At 41.3% G+C, this 15173-nt stretch overlaps 2 protein-coding genes across 2 annotated transcripts; one reads left to right on the top strand and one right to left on the bottom strand.

Annotated features, from left to right (window-relative positions):
* Nucleotides 1-1874: 1874 nt before the first annotated feature.
* cdca8 (cell division cycle associated 8) lies at nucleotides 1875-10567 on the bottom strand. The gene is made up of 10 exons (XM_056298003.1): nucleotides 10477-10567; nucleotides 8224-8352; nucleotides 6438-6478; nucleotides 6125-6210; nucleotides 5804-5915; nucleotides 5544-5626; nucleotides 5342-5440; nucleotides 5056-5185; nucleotides 2327-2413; nucleotides 1875-2090 (listed from the first exon to the last, which is right to left on the bottom strand). Exons 1-10 carry the CDS (start codon nucleotides 10565-10567, stop codon nucleotides 2055-2057), a joined length of 894 nt encoding a protein of 297 aa, XP_056153978.1. The 3' UTR covers nucleotides 1875-2054.
* A 456-nt stretch (nucleotides 10568-11023) lies between these two features.
* c19h1orf109 (c19h1orf109 homolog (H. sapiens)) lies at nucleotides 11024-15139 on the top strand. The gene is made up of 4 exons (XM_056297832.1): nucleotides 11024-11481; nucleotides 11744-11923; nucleotides 12235-12353; nucleotides 13693-15139. Exons 1-4 carry the CDS (start codon nucleotides 11213-11215, stop codon nucleotides 13731-13733), a joined length of 609 nt encoding a protein of 202 aa, XP_056153807.1. The 5' UTR covers nucleotides 11024-11212; the 3' UTR covers nucleotides 13734-15139.
* Nucleotides 15140-15173: the final 34 nt, after the last annotated feature.

The raw sequence follows: 15173 nt of genomic DNA on the forward strand, positions 1-15173 counted from the left end.
ACAACCAGATGTATGTTTCCCAAACCTAATGAACCTACTTGAAATATATGGACAATACTCAGGGTATAAATAATATAACAAAAAAAAAAGTTCTTTCATTTTAATTATTCCCCATCCCAACAAATCAGAGATGCATATAATCTGAAATGGAACTCTAAAACAATGAAGTATCTTGGTGTAATTATAACCAAAACATTTTCCAACGTGTTTGAAACCAATTATAACAAGATTGATGAAAACATCCAAAAGGACGTTGAAAGGTGGTCTACCCTCACTTTAGACTTCAGTGCCAGAATACAAGTGGTTAAAATGAACATCCTACCTAAACTACTGTATTTATTCCAATCTCTCCCAATCAATGTTCTCAAAACAAATTCATAGCCTGGGTTAAGATGATCTCTAGATTCATTTGGAACATTAAAAAGCCAAGAACAAAATTTACAACAACCCAACTGCCTAAAAGTAAGGGGGGGAAGGACTTTACCAAATCTTAGGGAATATTTTTATGCAGCCCAACTCAAGACCTCTGACCTGTTGGTGTAGACCTGACTATGAATCTCAGTGGAAATAAATGGAAAGGGAGATACAGGGTTACCAGACCCAGATTTTGGTGGGAAACAAATATTTAATAGGGCAATGAAACATGTTATGGATCCAACAGTAGCATTTACATTAGAAATATGGAGCGTTTTAACAGAAAAGTATAAATTAAAAGGAGGGGGTTCACACACTGAGGTGGTTTGCATACGACTCAGTTTAAGCAAGGGGTGTATGATCCAATATTCAAAGAATGGGGCACAAAAAGGCATTATGGCAATGTGTACAGTTCTACAAAATGGTGAATTTATGAGCTTCTAAGATTTATAGGCAAAATATGGTCTCGAAAACAGATTTTGTTAGATACATGCAGTTAAGAGACTACAAAACAGATAAGGTCGGAATCAGATGAAATTTAAAATAATGTGATTGGGGTGATTGTGGATGCATACAAACAGGAGCTTAGGGCCCGGGTGGCTAACCATGTGCCATAGAGAGCCATGTGTATGCAGGTTTTCATTCCAGCCGGACTCCACACCAGGTGATTTCACTGATTAGCAACCTTCAACCAAAGAGGAAGAATGTATCAGTGAAATCACCTGGTGTGGAGTCGGGTTGGAATGAAAACCTGCATACACATGGCTCTCCATGGCACATGGTTAGCCACCGCTGGCTTAGGGTCATCTCTGCTTTGTACCAAGCTTTGGGGGGGAAGCAGGGGGGATTCAACGCTCCACATAAAACCAAAATGGGAAGCAGAGTTAAAGATTCAGATAACAGAGGAAGAATGGTATCAAATGTGTGAGAGACACAATTCACAATCCACAAACTCACACATGCACAAACTCACAAATATATGGAGGGAATTCTGCTGGAAGAATTTAGCACACTTTTTCATAACACCCAAAATAAAAAAACAGGCAACTTGCTGCACAGCAAGTGTTGGAGGCTGTGTGGGAGCATGGAGGCTGACCACTTGCATATTTTCTGGAAATGCACAAAGATAAGGTTATATTGGGAGAACGTAAATGTAGGGGTCAAAAATATTTTGAGATATGAAATCCCAAATATCTGCCCTGTGATGTATCTTGGTAACATTGATGATGTTGAGGTGAGAGAAGATCTCTACTTGACTAAAGTTTTACTTGCAGCAAGTAACTTAGCCGTTACCAGAAATTGGCTTAATGTAAACACTCCAGGAACAGTGGATGGTAATTGTTGAAGACATTTTTGTTATGGAAAAGTTGACATACCTTATGAGAGTCCAAGAGAATATATTTAAAAAGAACTGGGGAGAAAAAACGAACATTTATATGGGAAATGACACCAACTACATGAATGCCTAATTACAATATTTGTGTGAATATTGAAATATTTCCAGACAACTGTTTTTTTTTATGTTTTTTTTGTTTTTTTGTGTATCTTACAGTATTCAATAAAAACTTCAGTGAGAAAAAAAATAGGTATGGTGAAATAAGTTTATAAACAAAACTTCCAAACGGTCTTCTCTCTGGCGTTCACTTTGTTGTCCCACACAATGTTGCGAGGCGCTTCTGTCAAGGGGAAAAAAATCCAAATTAAGAACGAGGATGAAGGCAAAGGTTTCACTCTGAAAATGGCGTGAGGAAAGACATGTCAGAAAAGCATTTTCATGCTCAATTTTATCTGGGTATAAAGAATGATAAAAACATGATAAAAACACGATAAAAACAATCTTTTCCTCTTAAGAACTTGGTTCTTTGTGACACCATGCACAATGGGTGGTTTTCTAATGCACTGATCAGTTTACCTGGAGCTGCTGCATGCTCGCCAGGGCCTTCTTATCCAGTGATGACAGGTCAGCTGAGTCTATTTGACTGGCCAGCAGCTGAATGCTCTGGATCAATGACACAACACACATAATAAAGTTAGCAGAAAAAGAGATTAAAATCATATTGTGCAGACAGCTAGGCTATGGGTTAAAGTCTTGCTGGCTTGTGCAACAGGTTAAATTGCTGGTTAGTTTTGCTGTAAGCCAACTACTGATTGCTTTATTAAAAAAAAAAAGTTGCGTAGCACTCCATGGGACTGATTTTATTTTCACAAATCAATGATTATGTTGTAAAGAAAAGATCACACCCTACCTGTACATAGTTTAGAGCAAAGAAGTTCCCAAAAATGCTTTCCTAAATGAACCTGGTAAAGAACATTCACATTTATCTAATCTGTCAGACCAGCCTGATTAAGGTGTATCGTGGACTCTGTGTGGTGCATTTTTGTCCCAAAGCAAAACATCTATTTTTGCAAGTCATTCTGGGTGTTTAGCTGTTTGTACAAAGATTATTTATTTATGTATGCTGGCTATAATGCATCTCTGACAGGTCGTGTTTACCCAAGATATCGAAATGAGCATTTTGTCTAGCCCTAACCTGGCTCTTATTTTTGCTTTGAAACCGAAGAAAGTCCACAGGGACTTTTCTTCGGTTTTCAGATTTGAACAGTAGAGTGGGTCATTCAAGTCATTAATATAACTGAACAGTTGATATAAAAATTCAGAATTGCCCCAGTGGGTAGAAAAACGTTAAAATATCCTATTTAATGACTGTTCATTTGGGGTTCCATTGTTGTGTTTGTGTAGCTGACCATCAAAAAGATACCCCTAATATGGTGAACTAACTCTTTGAGACATACTTCTGGTTTAAATTAAGTTTAAACTTTCACAACCCTCACCCTCTCCAGTTACAACGCACAACCAACTGCACCCCCTGTCAGCCACTCTCCTTTCCCCCCCTGAACCCCCACCCACACTCAGGATCTGTGCTGAGGACGTGCACCAGCTCTTCCAGAGACAGAAGACCAGGGAGACATCAGGCCCGGATGGTGTGTCACCCCTTCTGTCTTAAAGTCTGTGCTGACCAACTGGCCCCATTTTCACACTGATCTTAAACAGATCACTGCAGCTGTGTGAAGTGCCCTCCTGCTTCAAGAGCTCCACTACCATCCCGGTCCCGAAGAAACCCCGTATCACAGGATTAAATCACTACAGGCCCATTACCCTAACGTCTGAGGTCATGAAATCCTTCAAGACTGGTGTTGACCCACCTGAAGGAAATTACAGGCCCCCTGCAGTTTCCCTACTAAGCAAACAGGTCAGTGGAAGATGCAGTCAACATGGGATTGCACTACATCTTCCAACACCTCGACTCCTCAGGCACATATGCAAGGGTCCCGTTTGTGGACTTCAGCTCAGCGTTCGACACCATCATCCCAGATATCCTACACTCCAAACTCACCCGGTTCACTGTACCAGCCCCCATCTGCCAGTGGATTCAAAACGTCCTGACAGACAGGAGGCAGCTTGTGAGGCTGGGGGGAAAAAAATCACATCCAGCACTCGCACCATCAGCACAGCCCCCACCCCTCCAGGGATGTGTACTCTCCCCTCTACATAAATGACTGCACCGCAGGTGACCCGTCTGTTAAACTCCCGAGTTTGCGGACAACACAACCATCATTGGCCTTATCCGGGATGGTGATGAGTGTGTATACACAGGAGGTTGATCAGCTGGCCTTCTGGTGTGGCCATAACAACCTTAAGCTGAACACACTCAAAACAGTAGAGGTGACAGTGAAGTTCAGGAAGAGCCCCCCCCCCCCCCCCCATACTCAAAAGCAAGGTGTCTACGGTGAAAACCTACAGATTTCTGGGTTCCACAATCTCCCAGGACCTAAGGTGGGCATCCAACATAGACACAATCATCAAAAAGGCCCAGCAGAGGACGTACTTTCTCTCCCAGCTCAAGAAATTTCAACCTGCCTCAGGAGCTGCTGATTCAGTTGTACACTGCAATAATCCAGTCTGTCCTCTGCACATCCATCAGTCTGGTTTGGTTTTGCCACCAAACAGGACAGGGACAGACTAAAATGGACAGTTTAGTCTGCAGAGAAAATCATTGGTGCCAACCTGCCCTCCATTCAAGACTTATACACCTCCAGACTCAGGAAACGGGCAGACAACATGACTGCAGACCCACCAAACCCTGGTCACAACCTGTTCCAACTTCTCCCCTCTGGTAGGTGCTACAGAGCACTGCAGCCTAAAACAACCAGATAGTTTCTGTGGGCTGTCATTCAAGTGAATGCTTAACACTGTCAAATAAATCAAACCATCTTGTATATACTACTGTACATTGTACGTATACTGGTACACTCTGTCATATCCATCTACCTCAGGCATGTATTTAAGTGACCTGCTAACATTTATTTCAGCATCTCCGATATATTCTCTGCACCATTGCATTTTATCACCTCTTATTTCGCCTGTATGTCATTGTGTATTTCGCTGAAGATTGCTGTGTTGTAGTGTTGTTATTCTATGTTAAGCACACTGAGAGAGCCACGAAACCAGAGTCCAGTTCCATGTATGTGCAAACCTACATGGCCAAGAAACACGATTCTGATTCTAAAAAAGGCTTTTACTTGGATAAACTAAAATCCCTCAGAATTGAAGATCCTGCCTCCAGACTACCAAGTTCTCACCTCTCCGTTTCCAATTGGGACGTTGATGATAACGTCCCCATTCCTATCTGCGATAGGGGAGCCATTAACAGAAATGCTGTATACCCTCTCTTTGTGGTGGGGATTTCTCACTGCTGGGGTCTTGGGAAGCCTAAGAAAAAGTGAGAACTTTTGAGTCATGCATCCCTAAGGGCAGAAATAATGCCTGTTTTTATTAAGAGCTTAAAAATAAATAAAATCAAATCAAATTAAAACTAAGCCAATATATCACACTTTTGTGTAAACCCTACTTAACAGTATCTCTTACCTTGGGTCAAAACGTGGGGTAACAAGGGGAGTAGAGCCTATCAACAGAGAAGTGTTCACTGTATTCTTGGCAGGAGTCACCAAAGCCTTCCTGTTTGATCTGAATCAAACAGGGATGTTAGTACTGCGACAATACGTCAGAGTTCCCTTTGTACCATGATTGTAATGTTACAAGGAAGCTATGGTGAAAATAAAGGTCTTGCCTTCTGATGGAGCTTTTCCGCTTCCTTACTGAGAGATCCTTTGCCTTTTTTGATGTGGTAGGGGGCTTCTTCGTAGTTCTCACCTGTATCAGAAACAGTTTGACAGCTATTATCCGGTAACAGGAGACTGTACATCAAATATTTGTACAATAACTTTTCATTGTTCAATTTTCTTAATGATCAATAAATTTTAGGCAAGCTATGGTCTCAACCCACATCATTTTATTTAAGCGTACGTCTACTTATTGAGCTGTAACTACCTTCTTAATCGTATTCTGGCTCGAGGAGTTCCCGTCTTCTGTACTTGTCTGGGCATCTGACTCGTTCTTTGATCCTGTTAGAAGGAGCAGAAAAATAATTATATTTTTCTTACTTTATTTTAAATTATATTCAACAGATTTCCGACACATTTACTGTCTACACTTGGCATTGATGTGCACAGACAATGACTTGACAACAAAACTGCCTTATGTCCCTTTCCATAGCTTAACAACATTCTTTATAACAAATACCGCCCACAGACGTGAGGACCTGCCTTTTCATAAATAGTGGTCATATGTAACAGGACTAAATACACAAACTTACTTTTATTACCCCTTGTAGGGCAAATGCCATGCTCCAGAGATAAGACACTCTCAACCTTGGCAGCCTCCTCCTCTTCCTCTCCCTGAAAGACAGCAGGGGAAAATGACATGACAGTAAGTTGAAACATTTCCCGAGTGGCGGATAATATATTTAAAAATGCCAATTTTTTTCAGGGGTGTCATAATACAGGAAAAGTTGATCTTAATAAGAATGAGGACTATCTGATATTGTGGCACATACTGTGATACATGGTACATGACGACGCATGGAACCTTTTAAAGACATGAAACAACTGGCTTGTAAACTCACCTTTCTGTCATCCACTAATGGTAACTGGAGTTTCTGCAAGCCTAAAGAGAGGTACACGTTTTTTCACCTTACTGTTGACTGACAGCTCATTCACAAAATGCTCTTTCCTATTATACATAAACAGAAACCAAGGCAATAGGGGAAAACGTGTTTGTAAAATGAATAATTTAACTTTTTGACTTCCAAGTCAAAGTGAGATTTTTTTGGGCTGAAGAAAAGGTTTTAAATTTGTTGCCCAAAAATTTTTTTATTTGGTAAGGTAAACTAAGATTACCTTATATTTGAAGGTTACTTATTTTCAAAATTCTACATCAAGGTTTCACAGTCTCAATATTTTAATAATCCTGCACACTCCATTCCAGTTGATGGTAATGCACCATAGCCAACTGCCTTTACGTATCTGTCTCGCAGATATTCACTTTTTACAGCAGGCATTTTCATCTCATGCGATTTCTCGCCTGGACACAAAGACAGCCAAATGGTTTTCAAAGATAGTATATAAATGTGGGTAACAGAGGATCTCCCCGCACGACCCCTATTCAAAACAAGCATCCATTTTGTTATCTGGAGCATGTGCATTTGGCACGCTTTCTATGTGTACAGTCTGTGCGGTCACAAATTCGGCACAGGGGTCTCCGTGGTGGATCAAAGCGAACCCTCACGGACACGTGAAGTGTAAATTGGCCTTGAACGCAGACCAAAGTGGACCATCGTGGACACGCGAAATCGGCTCTTTCAATTAAAGAGGAAAAAAACAATAGCAGTTGCATGTTATCTTCCCTGTGCCAAGAGTGACATGGTTCTATAAAACACTGCTAGATTTTTATGCAGCAATACCATTTCACAAGATTATAACAGTTTTGGCTGTATTAGTCACGTCAATTTTATTTGTATAGCCTAATATCACAAAAAATTTGCCTCAAGGGGCTTTACAGCAACACAACATCCTGACCTTAGACCCCTCCATCGCATAAGCAACAACTCCCTAAAAAAACCCTTTAACAGGGAAAAAACATAGGAAGAAACCTCAGGGAGAGCAACAGAGGAGATCTCTCCCCTAAGACAGCCAACATGCAATGGATGTTGTGTTTACACAATTTACTCAATACAACATTGAAAGAGGATAACAGAAGTATAAAATATATGAAGAATATGATGAGGAGGATGCTAATCAGTGTCCAGATGCTACCAGAACAGCCCAGGACCCGAGCCACGAGACCAGCATCACCATGTAAGAAAAAATTTTTTAAACATAATATCTATTATCTATCTATATTAATGAAATTATATATTAAACAAATAGTCTCGTGATACCAGACAATCTTCTGTAACGTTGCTACAACGGTTGCGAGTACAGCCGCTAACAAACCTACGCCTACTGCTCTGGAAATCTAGGACATGCCTTACCGGAAATGATGCCCTCCCCATCAGGCGATTTAGGGAATCACTTCGTAACACGGAGATAGCTTTTTAAAACATTGAAAATGGATGTACTGAGCAATGTTATATGCGATTGTTTTTATAACCGATCAATGTTTTTCACCGCAAACGCAACAAACATCAACAAATTTTGAGGGAATTTTCTTTGGTAACTGCAGCTGAGATATTTTATAATGCATGTGTTGCTGGTACTACAATTTACAAGGGTTTCGGGGATTTTTTAAACTAAAAATTGTTTCCACCCAGTTTTAGCAGGGAAAGCTGGGAGATTGTCGTCAGTCTCTAGCTGAGTGAAGCATTTAGGTGACTTCTGAGTCTAAACTAATTAATATTCCTGTGTACTTACTGAAATTCTCCATCCAACTTAGTTTTCTGACTGCCTTGGGGAGCTTAATGATCGCCATTTCATAGCTGTTGTCCATACTTTTCAGGAGATTATCTGTCCTCTCTTTCAGCTGCTGAAGTATAGTCGTGACTGTGGGGAAAAAAATGCCAAAAATAGTAGCAATGGAATTTGCAATTGATACCAGTTTTACATTACATACATACTCTAGTATGCATGTAAAGTACGCTCTATGCCTAATACAGTTAGGCATAGAGCATACTTTCTCAGTGGCCAGTGAATTCTTGTCTACCACTCACTTTCTCCAGTTGACCAGTAAGATTGATTTTGATCATACAAAGTCTGTTCTAAAAGATCGCTGGTTACCCATCATAGAGGCATGTAAATAAGGTACATAAGGAACCGACAACATTTACCCCCATATGGGTTGTGGTCAGTGTAATATCCCACCCTGGTTTACAGACAAACATTCAAAGAAAATGTCTTTATGCATGCTCAAGAATCCCAAGTAAGGAAATCACAGAAAGGTGAATTAATTTGTCTGGACACAATGTTTATTAAGAGAAACGTTTCATCACTCATCTAAGTGATCTCTTAAGTCTCAACTGACTTTGGTTTCATATGGGAGGGATAGGGCAGAAATCTGGTTTGAACAGGGAGTCAAAGAGGCCATCTATGCGAAGAGGGACAGACCATCCCTGAATTTAGAAGGGGCCTAAGAGTGCATCTGTCACCATCTTATAATGCTTTGATTTGTCTTGATGCATGCTCAATAATCTTTGATTGCAACTATTCCCCAATCCTCTGCGAATAGTACACATTGCCATTGTTGTTTATAAGGGTGGAGACACCTGAAGTCAGTTGAGACTGAAGAAGTAACTTCGATGAGTGATAAAACATTTCTCTCAATAAACTTTGTGTCCAGATGAACCAAATCACCTTTGTGTAATTCATAGAAAATAAGAAACAACGCGTTCAACCCACGATAAGTCTTTAAAGACTGGGTACTGGTTCCTGCTGTGACGCACGGCCATCTTGATAAGAAAGAGTTCCCAATTCGTCTCGCTGCTATTTCTAACCCCAGGGGAAGGTATGTGATAGTGACAGGTAACCTATATGGTACTAGTGTGGCACTAGCTAATGTATATGGACAAAACTGGGATGACCCACTTTTTCCCCCGTTTCATAGCAGCCCTTCCAGACCTCAATAACTACCAACTTATATTTGGGGGGGGGGTTAATTGTGTATTACACCCATATTTGGACAGACAGAACGCAAGACCTAATAATAAAATCTCGAAGGCAGGCGCTGTTATTCATTCATTCGTGGAATCTTACACACAACCCAACTACTAAACAATACTCACTTTTTTCCCCAGTGCATCCTTCTATGGTTAGGGGAGTCAATATATATAATAGTATTGTTATTTCCGATCATAGTCCTGTACAGTTAAGATATACGCCTCCTAGACACCGACGCACCTGGCGTGTCTGTGAATGTTCTCATTCATCCAGGTCATGGTTATCCAAATGAGTTGAATCAAGTGCAACTGGACTTGGTATCAAACCGTGAAGACGTTTCGCCTCTCATCCAAGAGGCTTCCTCAGTTCGTGCCTTTCTGACTAGACCAAGCTAGTCTGACTGGCTGGTGATGAGAATCAGAATTTACCCGGGTAAATTCTGAGGAAACCGCTTGGATGAGAGGTGAAACGTCTTCACGGATATATACCAAGTCCGGTTGCACTTGATTCAACTCCTTTGGATGACGCACCTGGCGACTTGATCCTCTATTACTTCCCAGGGACTACTTTAAAAAAAATGCTCTCCCGGTCCCAGCAGATAGATATCTTTATGGAACTCAACCGCACTTCGGATATGCCACTAATCACTGTCTGGGGGGCTCTTAAAGCCTACCTTAGAAGCCAGATAATCTCATACACAGCACATGAGAGAAAGAAACATAAACAACGTCTGATAGAATTGTTACATAGTATAGCGGAAGTGGGCCGTTCATATGCTGATACCCCATCACTTGATCTTTATCAGATAAAAAGTATTATTAAAAACAGAATTTGACAATCTCTCCATTAAACAAAACAATTGTTCTTTAAATCAAAACAAGCATTTTACGAACATGGACAGAAAACTGGAAAACTCTTAGCACATGACGTGTGACAGTCCACGGCCGCTAACACTATTCCTGAAATTTCTACAGTTGGCTTAAGCGGCAGTTGGCAGTCTTTCACCAAAATTACCTTCAGTGTCGAAATCGTGCAGCAAAGCCTGCGACTTTGCCACCCTGGGGTCGTTTTTGGGTGGTTTAGCGGTTCTCTTCCTGGGAGCCATTGCTGCATAAAGAAATGAAATAAAGTAAAGCACAATATCGTGACCATTCTAGGGAAGCGGTTTTCGTTTCTGCGACGTAAAATTGCAGCGTTAGTTTTTACACGGACAGTGTGGCTCTCAAGTTAGCATTAGCCAGCTTGCAAGCTAGAAAACAACGGGAAAATAACATGAGCCGTATTCCCTCAATAAACATACGTGGAATAATGATACGCTACATACATACATAAATATTATCTGAAATTTGTTTAAAGAAAACGTGAGACCTGTTGCTGATTTTGTCGTTGGCAATCCTACCGTCAGGTACTCCCTCCACAAAACCGAATTCAAATGTGAGGAGTGAGGGGCGGAGGCCGCCGTACAGCCAATCAAGATACCTATTACTTCACCATGACGCATCCATTTTGACCTATCAGATCACAGAACGATGTTGACGTTTGTAGACGGAAATGCAATGCGACAACATGGCTGCCATGTGTGTCGATCAGCACCGCATACGAATTTAAAGTGTTGTAGAATTGTACGTTTTTGATGGCACGTTAAAGGAATCCGTAACTGACATAGATACAGCAAGATCAACCGAATACCCATGACGCCATCTTCTGGCTTTTCTATCGTGGAAACCGGTCTCTGTATTTGCGAATTGAAATGTCCACACCAGCATTGCTGTCAGTACAACAAGTTTTGAGGAAAAGCTTTCAGAGTCTGGAAAACAATCGGAAACTATGGAAGTCTACGCTGGCTGAGTGCACCCCACTGATGGTGTCTCTCGGAAATTTAGCAGAGCAAATTAAAGCTCTTGCGAACGTCCAAATCTCTAACACACCTCTCCGAGTCTTCCCCGACCTGCAGGAACGTCTGCACTTCAAGCTCGTACTGGCAGTGGACGCAGTATTGGGGAAACTCAATGAGAAAATGTGAGTATGTAATGGCTACAGTGGAAAATAGTTAAATCTGGAGGCCGTTAACTTGTATTAATTGCTCTGCTAGTGTTTGTGCAGTCTGCCTTATTGCTTGCACCAGTGTGTGCGCCAATGAATAGAGTCGCAACTACAACAGTAGGTCCTGCAGTTATGTTATTAAAACCTGTCTAAAATCTAATGGTGTTGATTAGGGTATGTCTTTACAGTATTTGTCTCTTAATCTGTGTGCCTGTCTTTCTGTCTCCCTTATCTGCAGGTGTTTGCTCCAGTCTGTCAGAGATTGCATTAGTAACCAGGTGTCTGGAGCCTTCCAGTTGTACGAGCAGAACACAGACAGTCTAGACCTGTTCACCTGCACTCAGCGTTCAGCAATCGCTCCATCAGTTGCAGACATGTTGGAATGGCTGCAGAACGCAGAACGACACTATTGGCAACAGTATCTTCTCTGTTTTTTCTGGATTATGAGCCCCAAATCAAGGATGTTATTTATTTATGATATTGATTTATCTGGAAATCGTCTTATGGCATCCAGAACAAGTTGGGACTTCCAAAATTAGTCACTTTTGAGGACAATTAACAGGATCTCATCAGAGAAACTTTTGTATTTAGGGCTTAATGGATTACGGTGGTTATGGTTAAAATTGAGTACGCTTGATAATAAGTAGAGGTGTAGCTACACAAGAATATATGTCTGCATTCATTGAAGAGAAGGAAGGTTTGAGTTCTCAACCTTAACCTGCTGCTTAGATTTCTGAGAAGAAAGGCTCTGCTGCAGACCCTGAGACCTGACAACATCTCCCTGCTGGAATCTGCTCCCCAGAGATGGGAATCATTAGAGTCACCTAGTGGAGATGAGGGTATAACAGGTAAATCCTCACCATATGGTGGTTCCTTTGAATATGAAATAATGCAACTTTAAACTAAAAAAAAGGATGTAAACAATTTGAAAATGAGCTAAGTGAGCTCTTCAGTCTCAACTGACTGCATGTATCACCACTCTTACAATTAATACAGTGGCATAACAGCCGAAAACAATTATTGGTTTCATATGAAAATTACTGTGACCATTAACTAGAGTTTCAATGTCTTTATGCATGCTCAATAATCCAGGTAAGGGATCAAATAAAGTTGAATCAGTTCATCTACAACGTGTATTTGTGTCATCACTCATCTAAGTGACCTCTTCAGCTAACTGCAGGTGTCCCCACCCTTATAAACAATACAGATGCATAACGACCAAAACCAATGATCAGTTTCATATGCAAATATAGCGTGACCATTAACTAGAGTTTCAGTGGCCATGTGTACTATTCACAGAGGACTTGGGAATGTTTGCAATTACAGCGTTATAAGATGACCACAGATGTACTCGTAGACACCCCCACCCCAGTTCAGGGATGGTCGTTCCCTCTTCACATAGATGGCCTTTTTGACTCCCCAGTCAAGCCAGTATTCCTCCCTATCAAGGATGTACACGTCATCCTTGAAAGGGCCACTGGCCTGTAGATGGGTTTAGAAAATGCTCTGATTGCAGCTATTCCCCAATCCTCTGTGAATAGTACACATTGCCTTTGTAACTCTAGTTAATGGTCACGGCGATTTGCATATGAAAAATCGTTTTTTTTAAAGATGGCCACTGGCCTGTAGATGGGTGTAGACTGCAGAGTCCTGGCCTGACGTGTATGTAGCGTTTTATCCAGATGAACTGATTAGTCTTTCTTAGAGTTTCAATGGCAATGTAATGGTATTTGCATATGAAACCAATCGTTGGTTTCGGTCGTTGTGCCACTGTATTGTTTATAAGGGTGGGGATACCTGCAGTCAGTTGAGACTGAAGAGGTCACTTCTCAGTAAACGTCAAGTGTCCAGATGAACTGATTGAAGTGGTGACATGTGTCAGAGGCATGTGGTAGTCTGTAGCCCTCCCTGGATCAGCAGAGGGTCTGGCACAACGACCGGGACAGCTCAGAAGAGTGGGGGTGATTGGCCAAGTATAATTGGGGAGATAAGGGGGGGGGTCCAAAAATAAATAAATACATAAAAAGTGAAGGGAAAACAACTCTAAGACTCCAAGGCCAGGCTCAGAAGAGTTTCCAGTTTCCAATAGCTGTCATTGCTAACAATGACAGCTATTGAAGCATGACAGCATTGTTCTACCTAAATGTGTTTACAATTGTGACTTATTACTTTTGTGATCCATTTCAGATACACTTTTCAAAGTGTCATTCTTCATGGACTCGCAGTGAAGAAGTAACTGGCACGTGAACTGGACTCACACCTGCCTTTAGAACCAGATGGCCTTCGATTAAGACACTTAAAAGACTTTCAGTCATCCAGATCTAAGAAGATACAAGTGAAATAAGCAACAGAGATGCTTTGCTTCGAGCCGAAACTACAGGAGCTACTTAAGATATGGTGTTTACAAGTTACTCCTCTTAATGGGGAGTCAGAGTGATTGCATTGCAGGGAACCTTTCTGCATCTTCAAAGAAGGTTGAATCAGTTCATCTGGATACAACGTTTATCATCCTTGATAGGGAGGAACGATGGTTTTAACATCTTCCTCCCTATCAAGGATGATAAACGTATCCATATGAACTGATTCAACTTTCTTTGATTTTCTTACCTGGATTGTTGAGCATGCATCAAGACTTTCTGCATCTTCAGCAGGTATCTCAGGGTACCTGCTGGAGATGCATAAGGGTTCCCAGCCCTTCTGCATCTTCAGCCCTTATACATATTCCAAATAATACAGTTGATGTACGTACTGCATTTGTATTTGCATCTCTTTGACTGTCAGATTACGGAATGGGGTTTTATGAGAGTAGGCAAAAAGTCAGTGGACCTGCTGATGAGTACAAAATGCTTGAATTCATCAGATTTGACATAGGAATGAAAGAAAAATCCCCGCATTGAAATCATTCCGCCTCTTTCACATTATTTGATATTGATATTGTTGTTTTGGTTCTCGTTTACTGGATTACCTGTTGAAAATTGAGCTAAATGTAATCCATCCAGCCATTATCCAAGCCACTTATCCAAATTCGGTTGCAGGATGCTGGAGCCTATCCCAGCAGTCATTGGGTGGCAGATGGGGAGACACCCTGCACAGACCGCCAGTCCATCACAGCGCTGACACACACATTCACACCTAGGGACAATTTACTACAGCCAATTCACCTGACCTACACATCTTTGGACTGTGGGAGGAAACCGGAGCACCCAAAGGAAACCCACGCAGACACGGGGAGAACATGCAAACTCCACACAGAGGACGACCTGGGATGACCCCCAAGGTTGGACAACGTCAGGGTTCGAACCCAGGACCTTTTTGCTGTGGTGTGACCGTGCTAACCACTGCGCTACCGTGCCTCCCTAAATGTAATTGGTTATTATCAAAATCTAGGACTCGAAAGGAATGTGTTACAACAAATTATTAAAACACCAAGAAAGTCCCTTTATTTCACAAGTTTGATAAATACAAACTCATTCGTGGTTTTATGCAACAAAACATTCGAGGGCTGAGAGTGAACAAATGTGTAAGAAATCACTGCAGTCGTCACAACACAAGCAAAAACGGTGATTGGGGAATTAATAGAAGTATTAGCCAATTCATTAAATGTCTCTAAGGCTTGTCTTGATTTTTTTCCACAATACAATAAAGAGAATGAATCATTCCTTTCAATC

Source organism: Lampris incognitus, chromosome 18, assembly GCF_029633865.1.
Source record: "Lampris incognitus isolate fLamInc1 chromosome 18, fLamInc1.hap2, whole genome shotgun sequence".
Classification (NCBI taxonomy): Eukaryota; Metazoa; Chordata; class Actinopteri; order Lampriformes; family Lampridae; genus Lampris; species Lampris incognitus.

Bases quoted from the DNA above. Each gene is read 5' to 3' on its own strand.
- cdca8 (XM_056298003.1), bottom strand. From the start codon at position 10,567: ATGGCTCCCAGGAAGAGAACCGCTAAACCACCCAAAAACGACCCCAGG. The intron at 6,479-8,223 runs GTAAGTACACAG...ACCTCTCTTTAG, and splicing joins AAGTTGGATGGAGAATTTCA to GCTTGCAGAAACTCCAGTTA. The intron at 5,916-6,124 runs GTTTGTGTATTT...TTTAAAATAAAG, and splicing joins ACAAGGGGTAATAAAAGTAA to TAAGAAAAATATAATTATTT.
- c19h1orf109 (XM_056297832.1), top strand. From the start codon at position 11,213: ATGTCCACACCAGCATTGCTGTCAGTACAACAAGTTTTGAGGAAAAGC. The intron at 11,482-11,743 runs GTGAGTATGTAA...CCTTATCTGCAG, and splicing joins GGGAAACTCAATGAGAAAAT to GTGTTTGCTCCAGTCTGTCA. The intron at 11,924-12,234 runs GTATCTTCTCTG...CCTGCTGCTTAG, and splicing joins GAACGACACTATTGGCAACA to ATTTCTGAGAAGAAAGGCTC.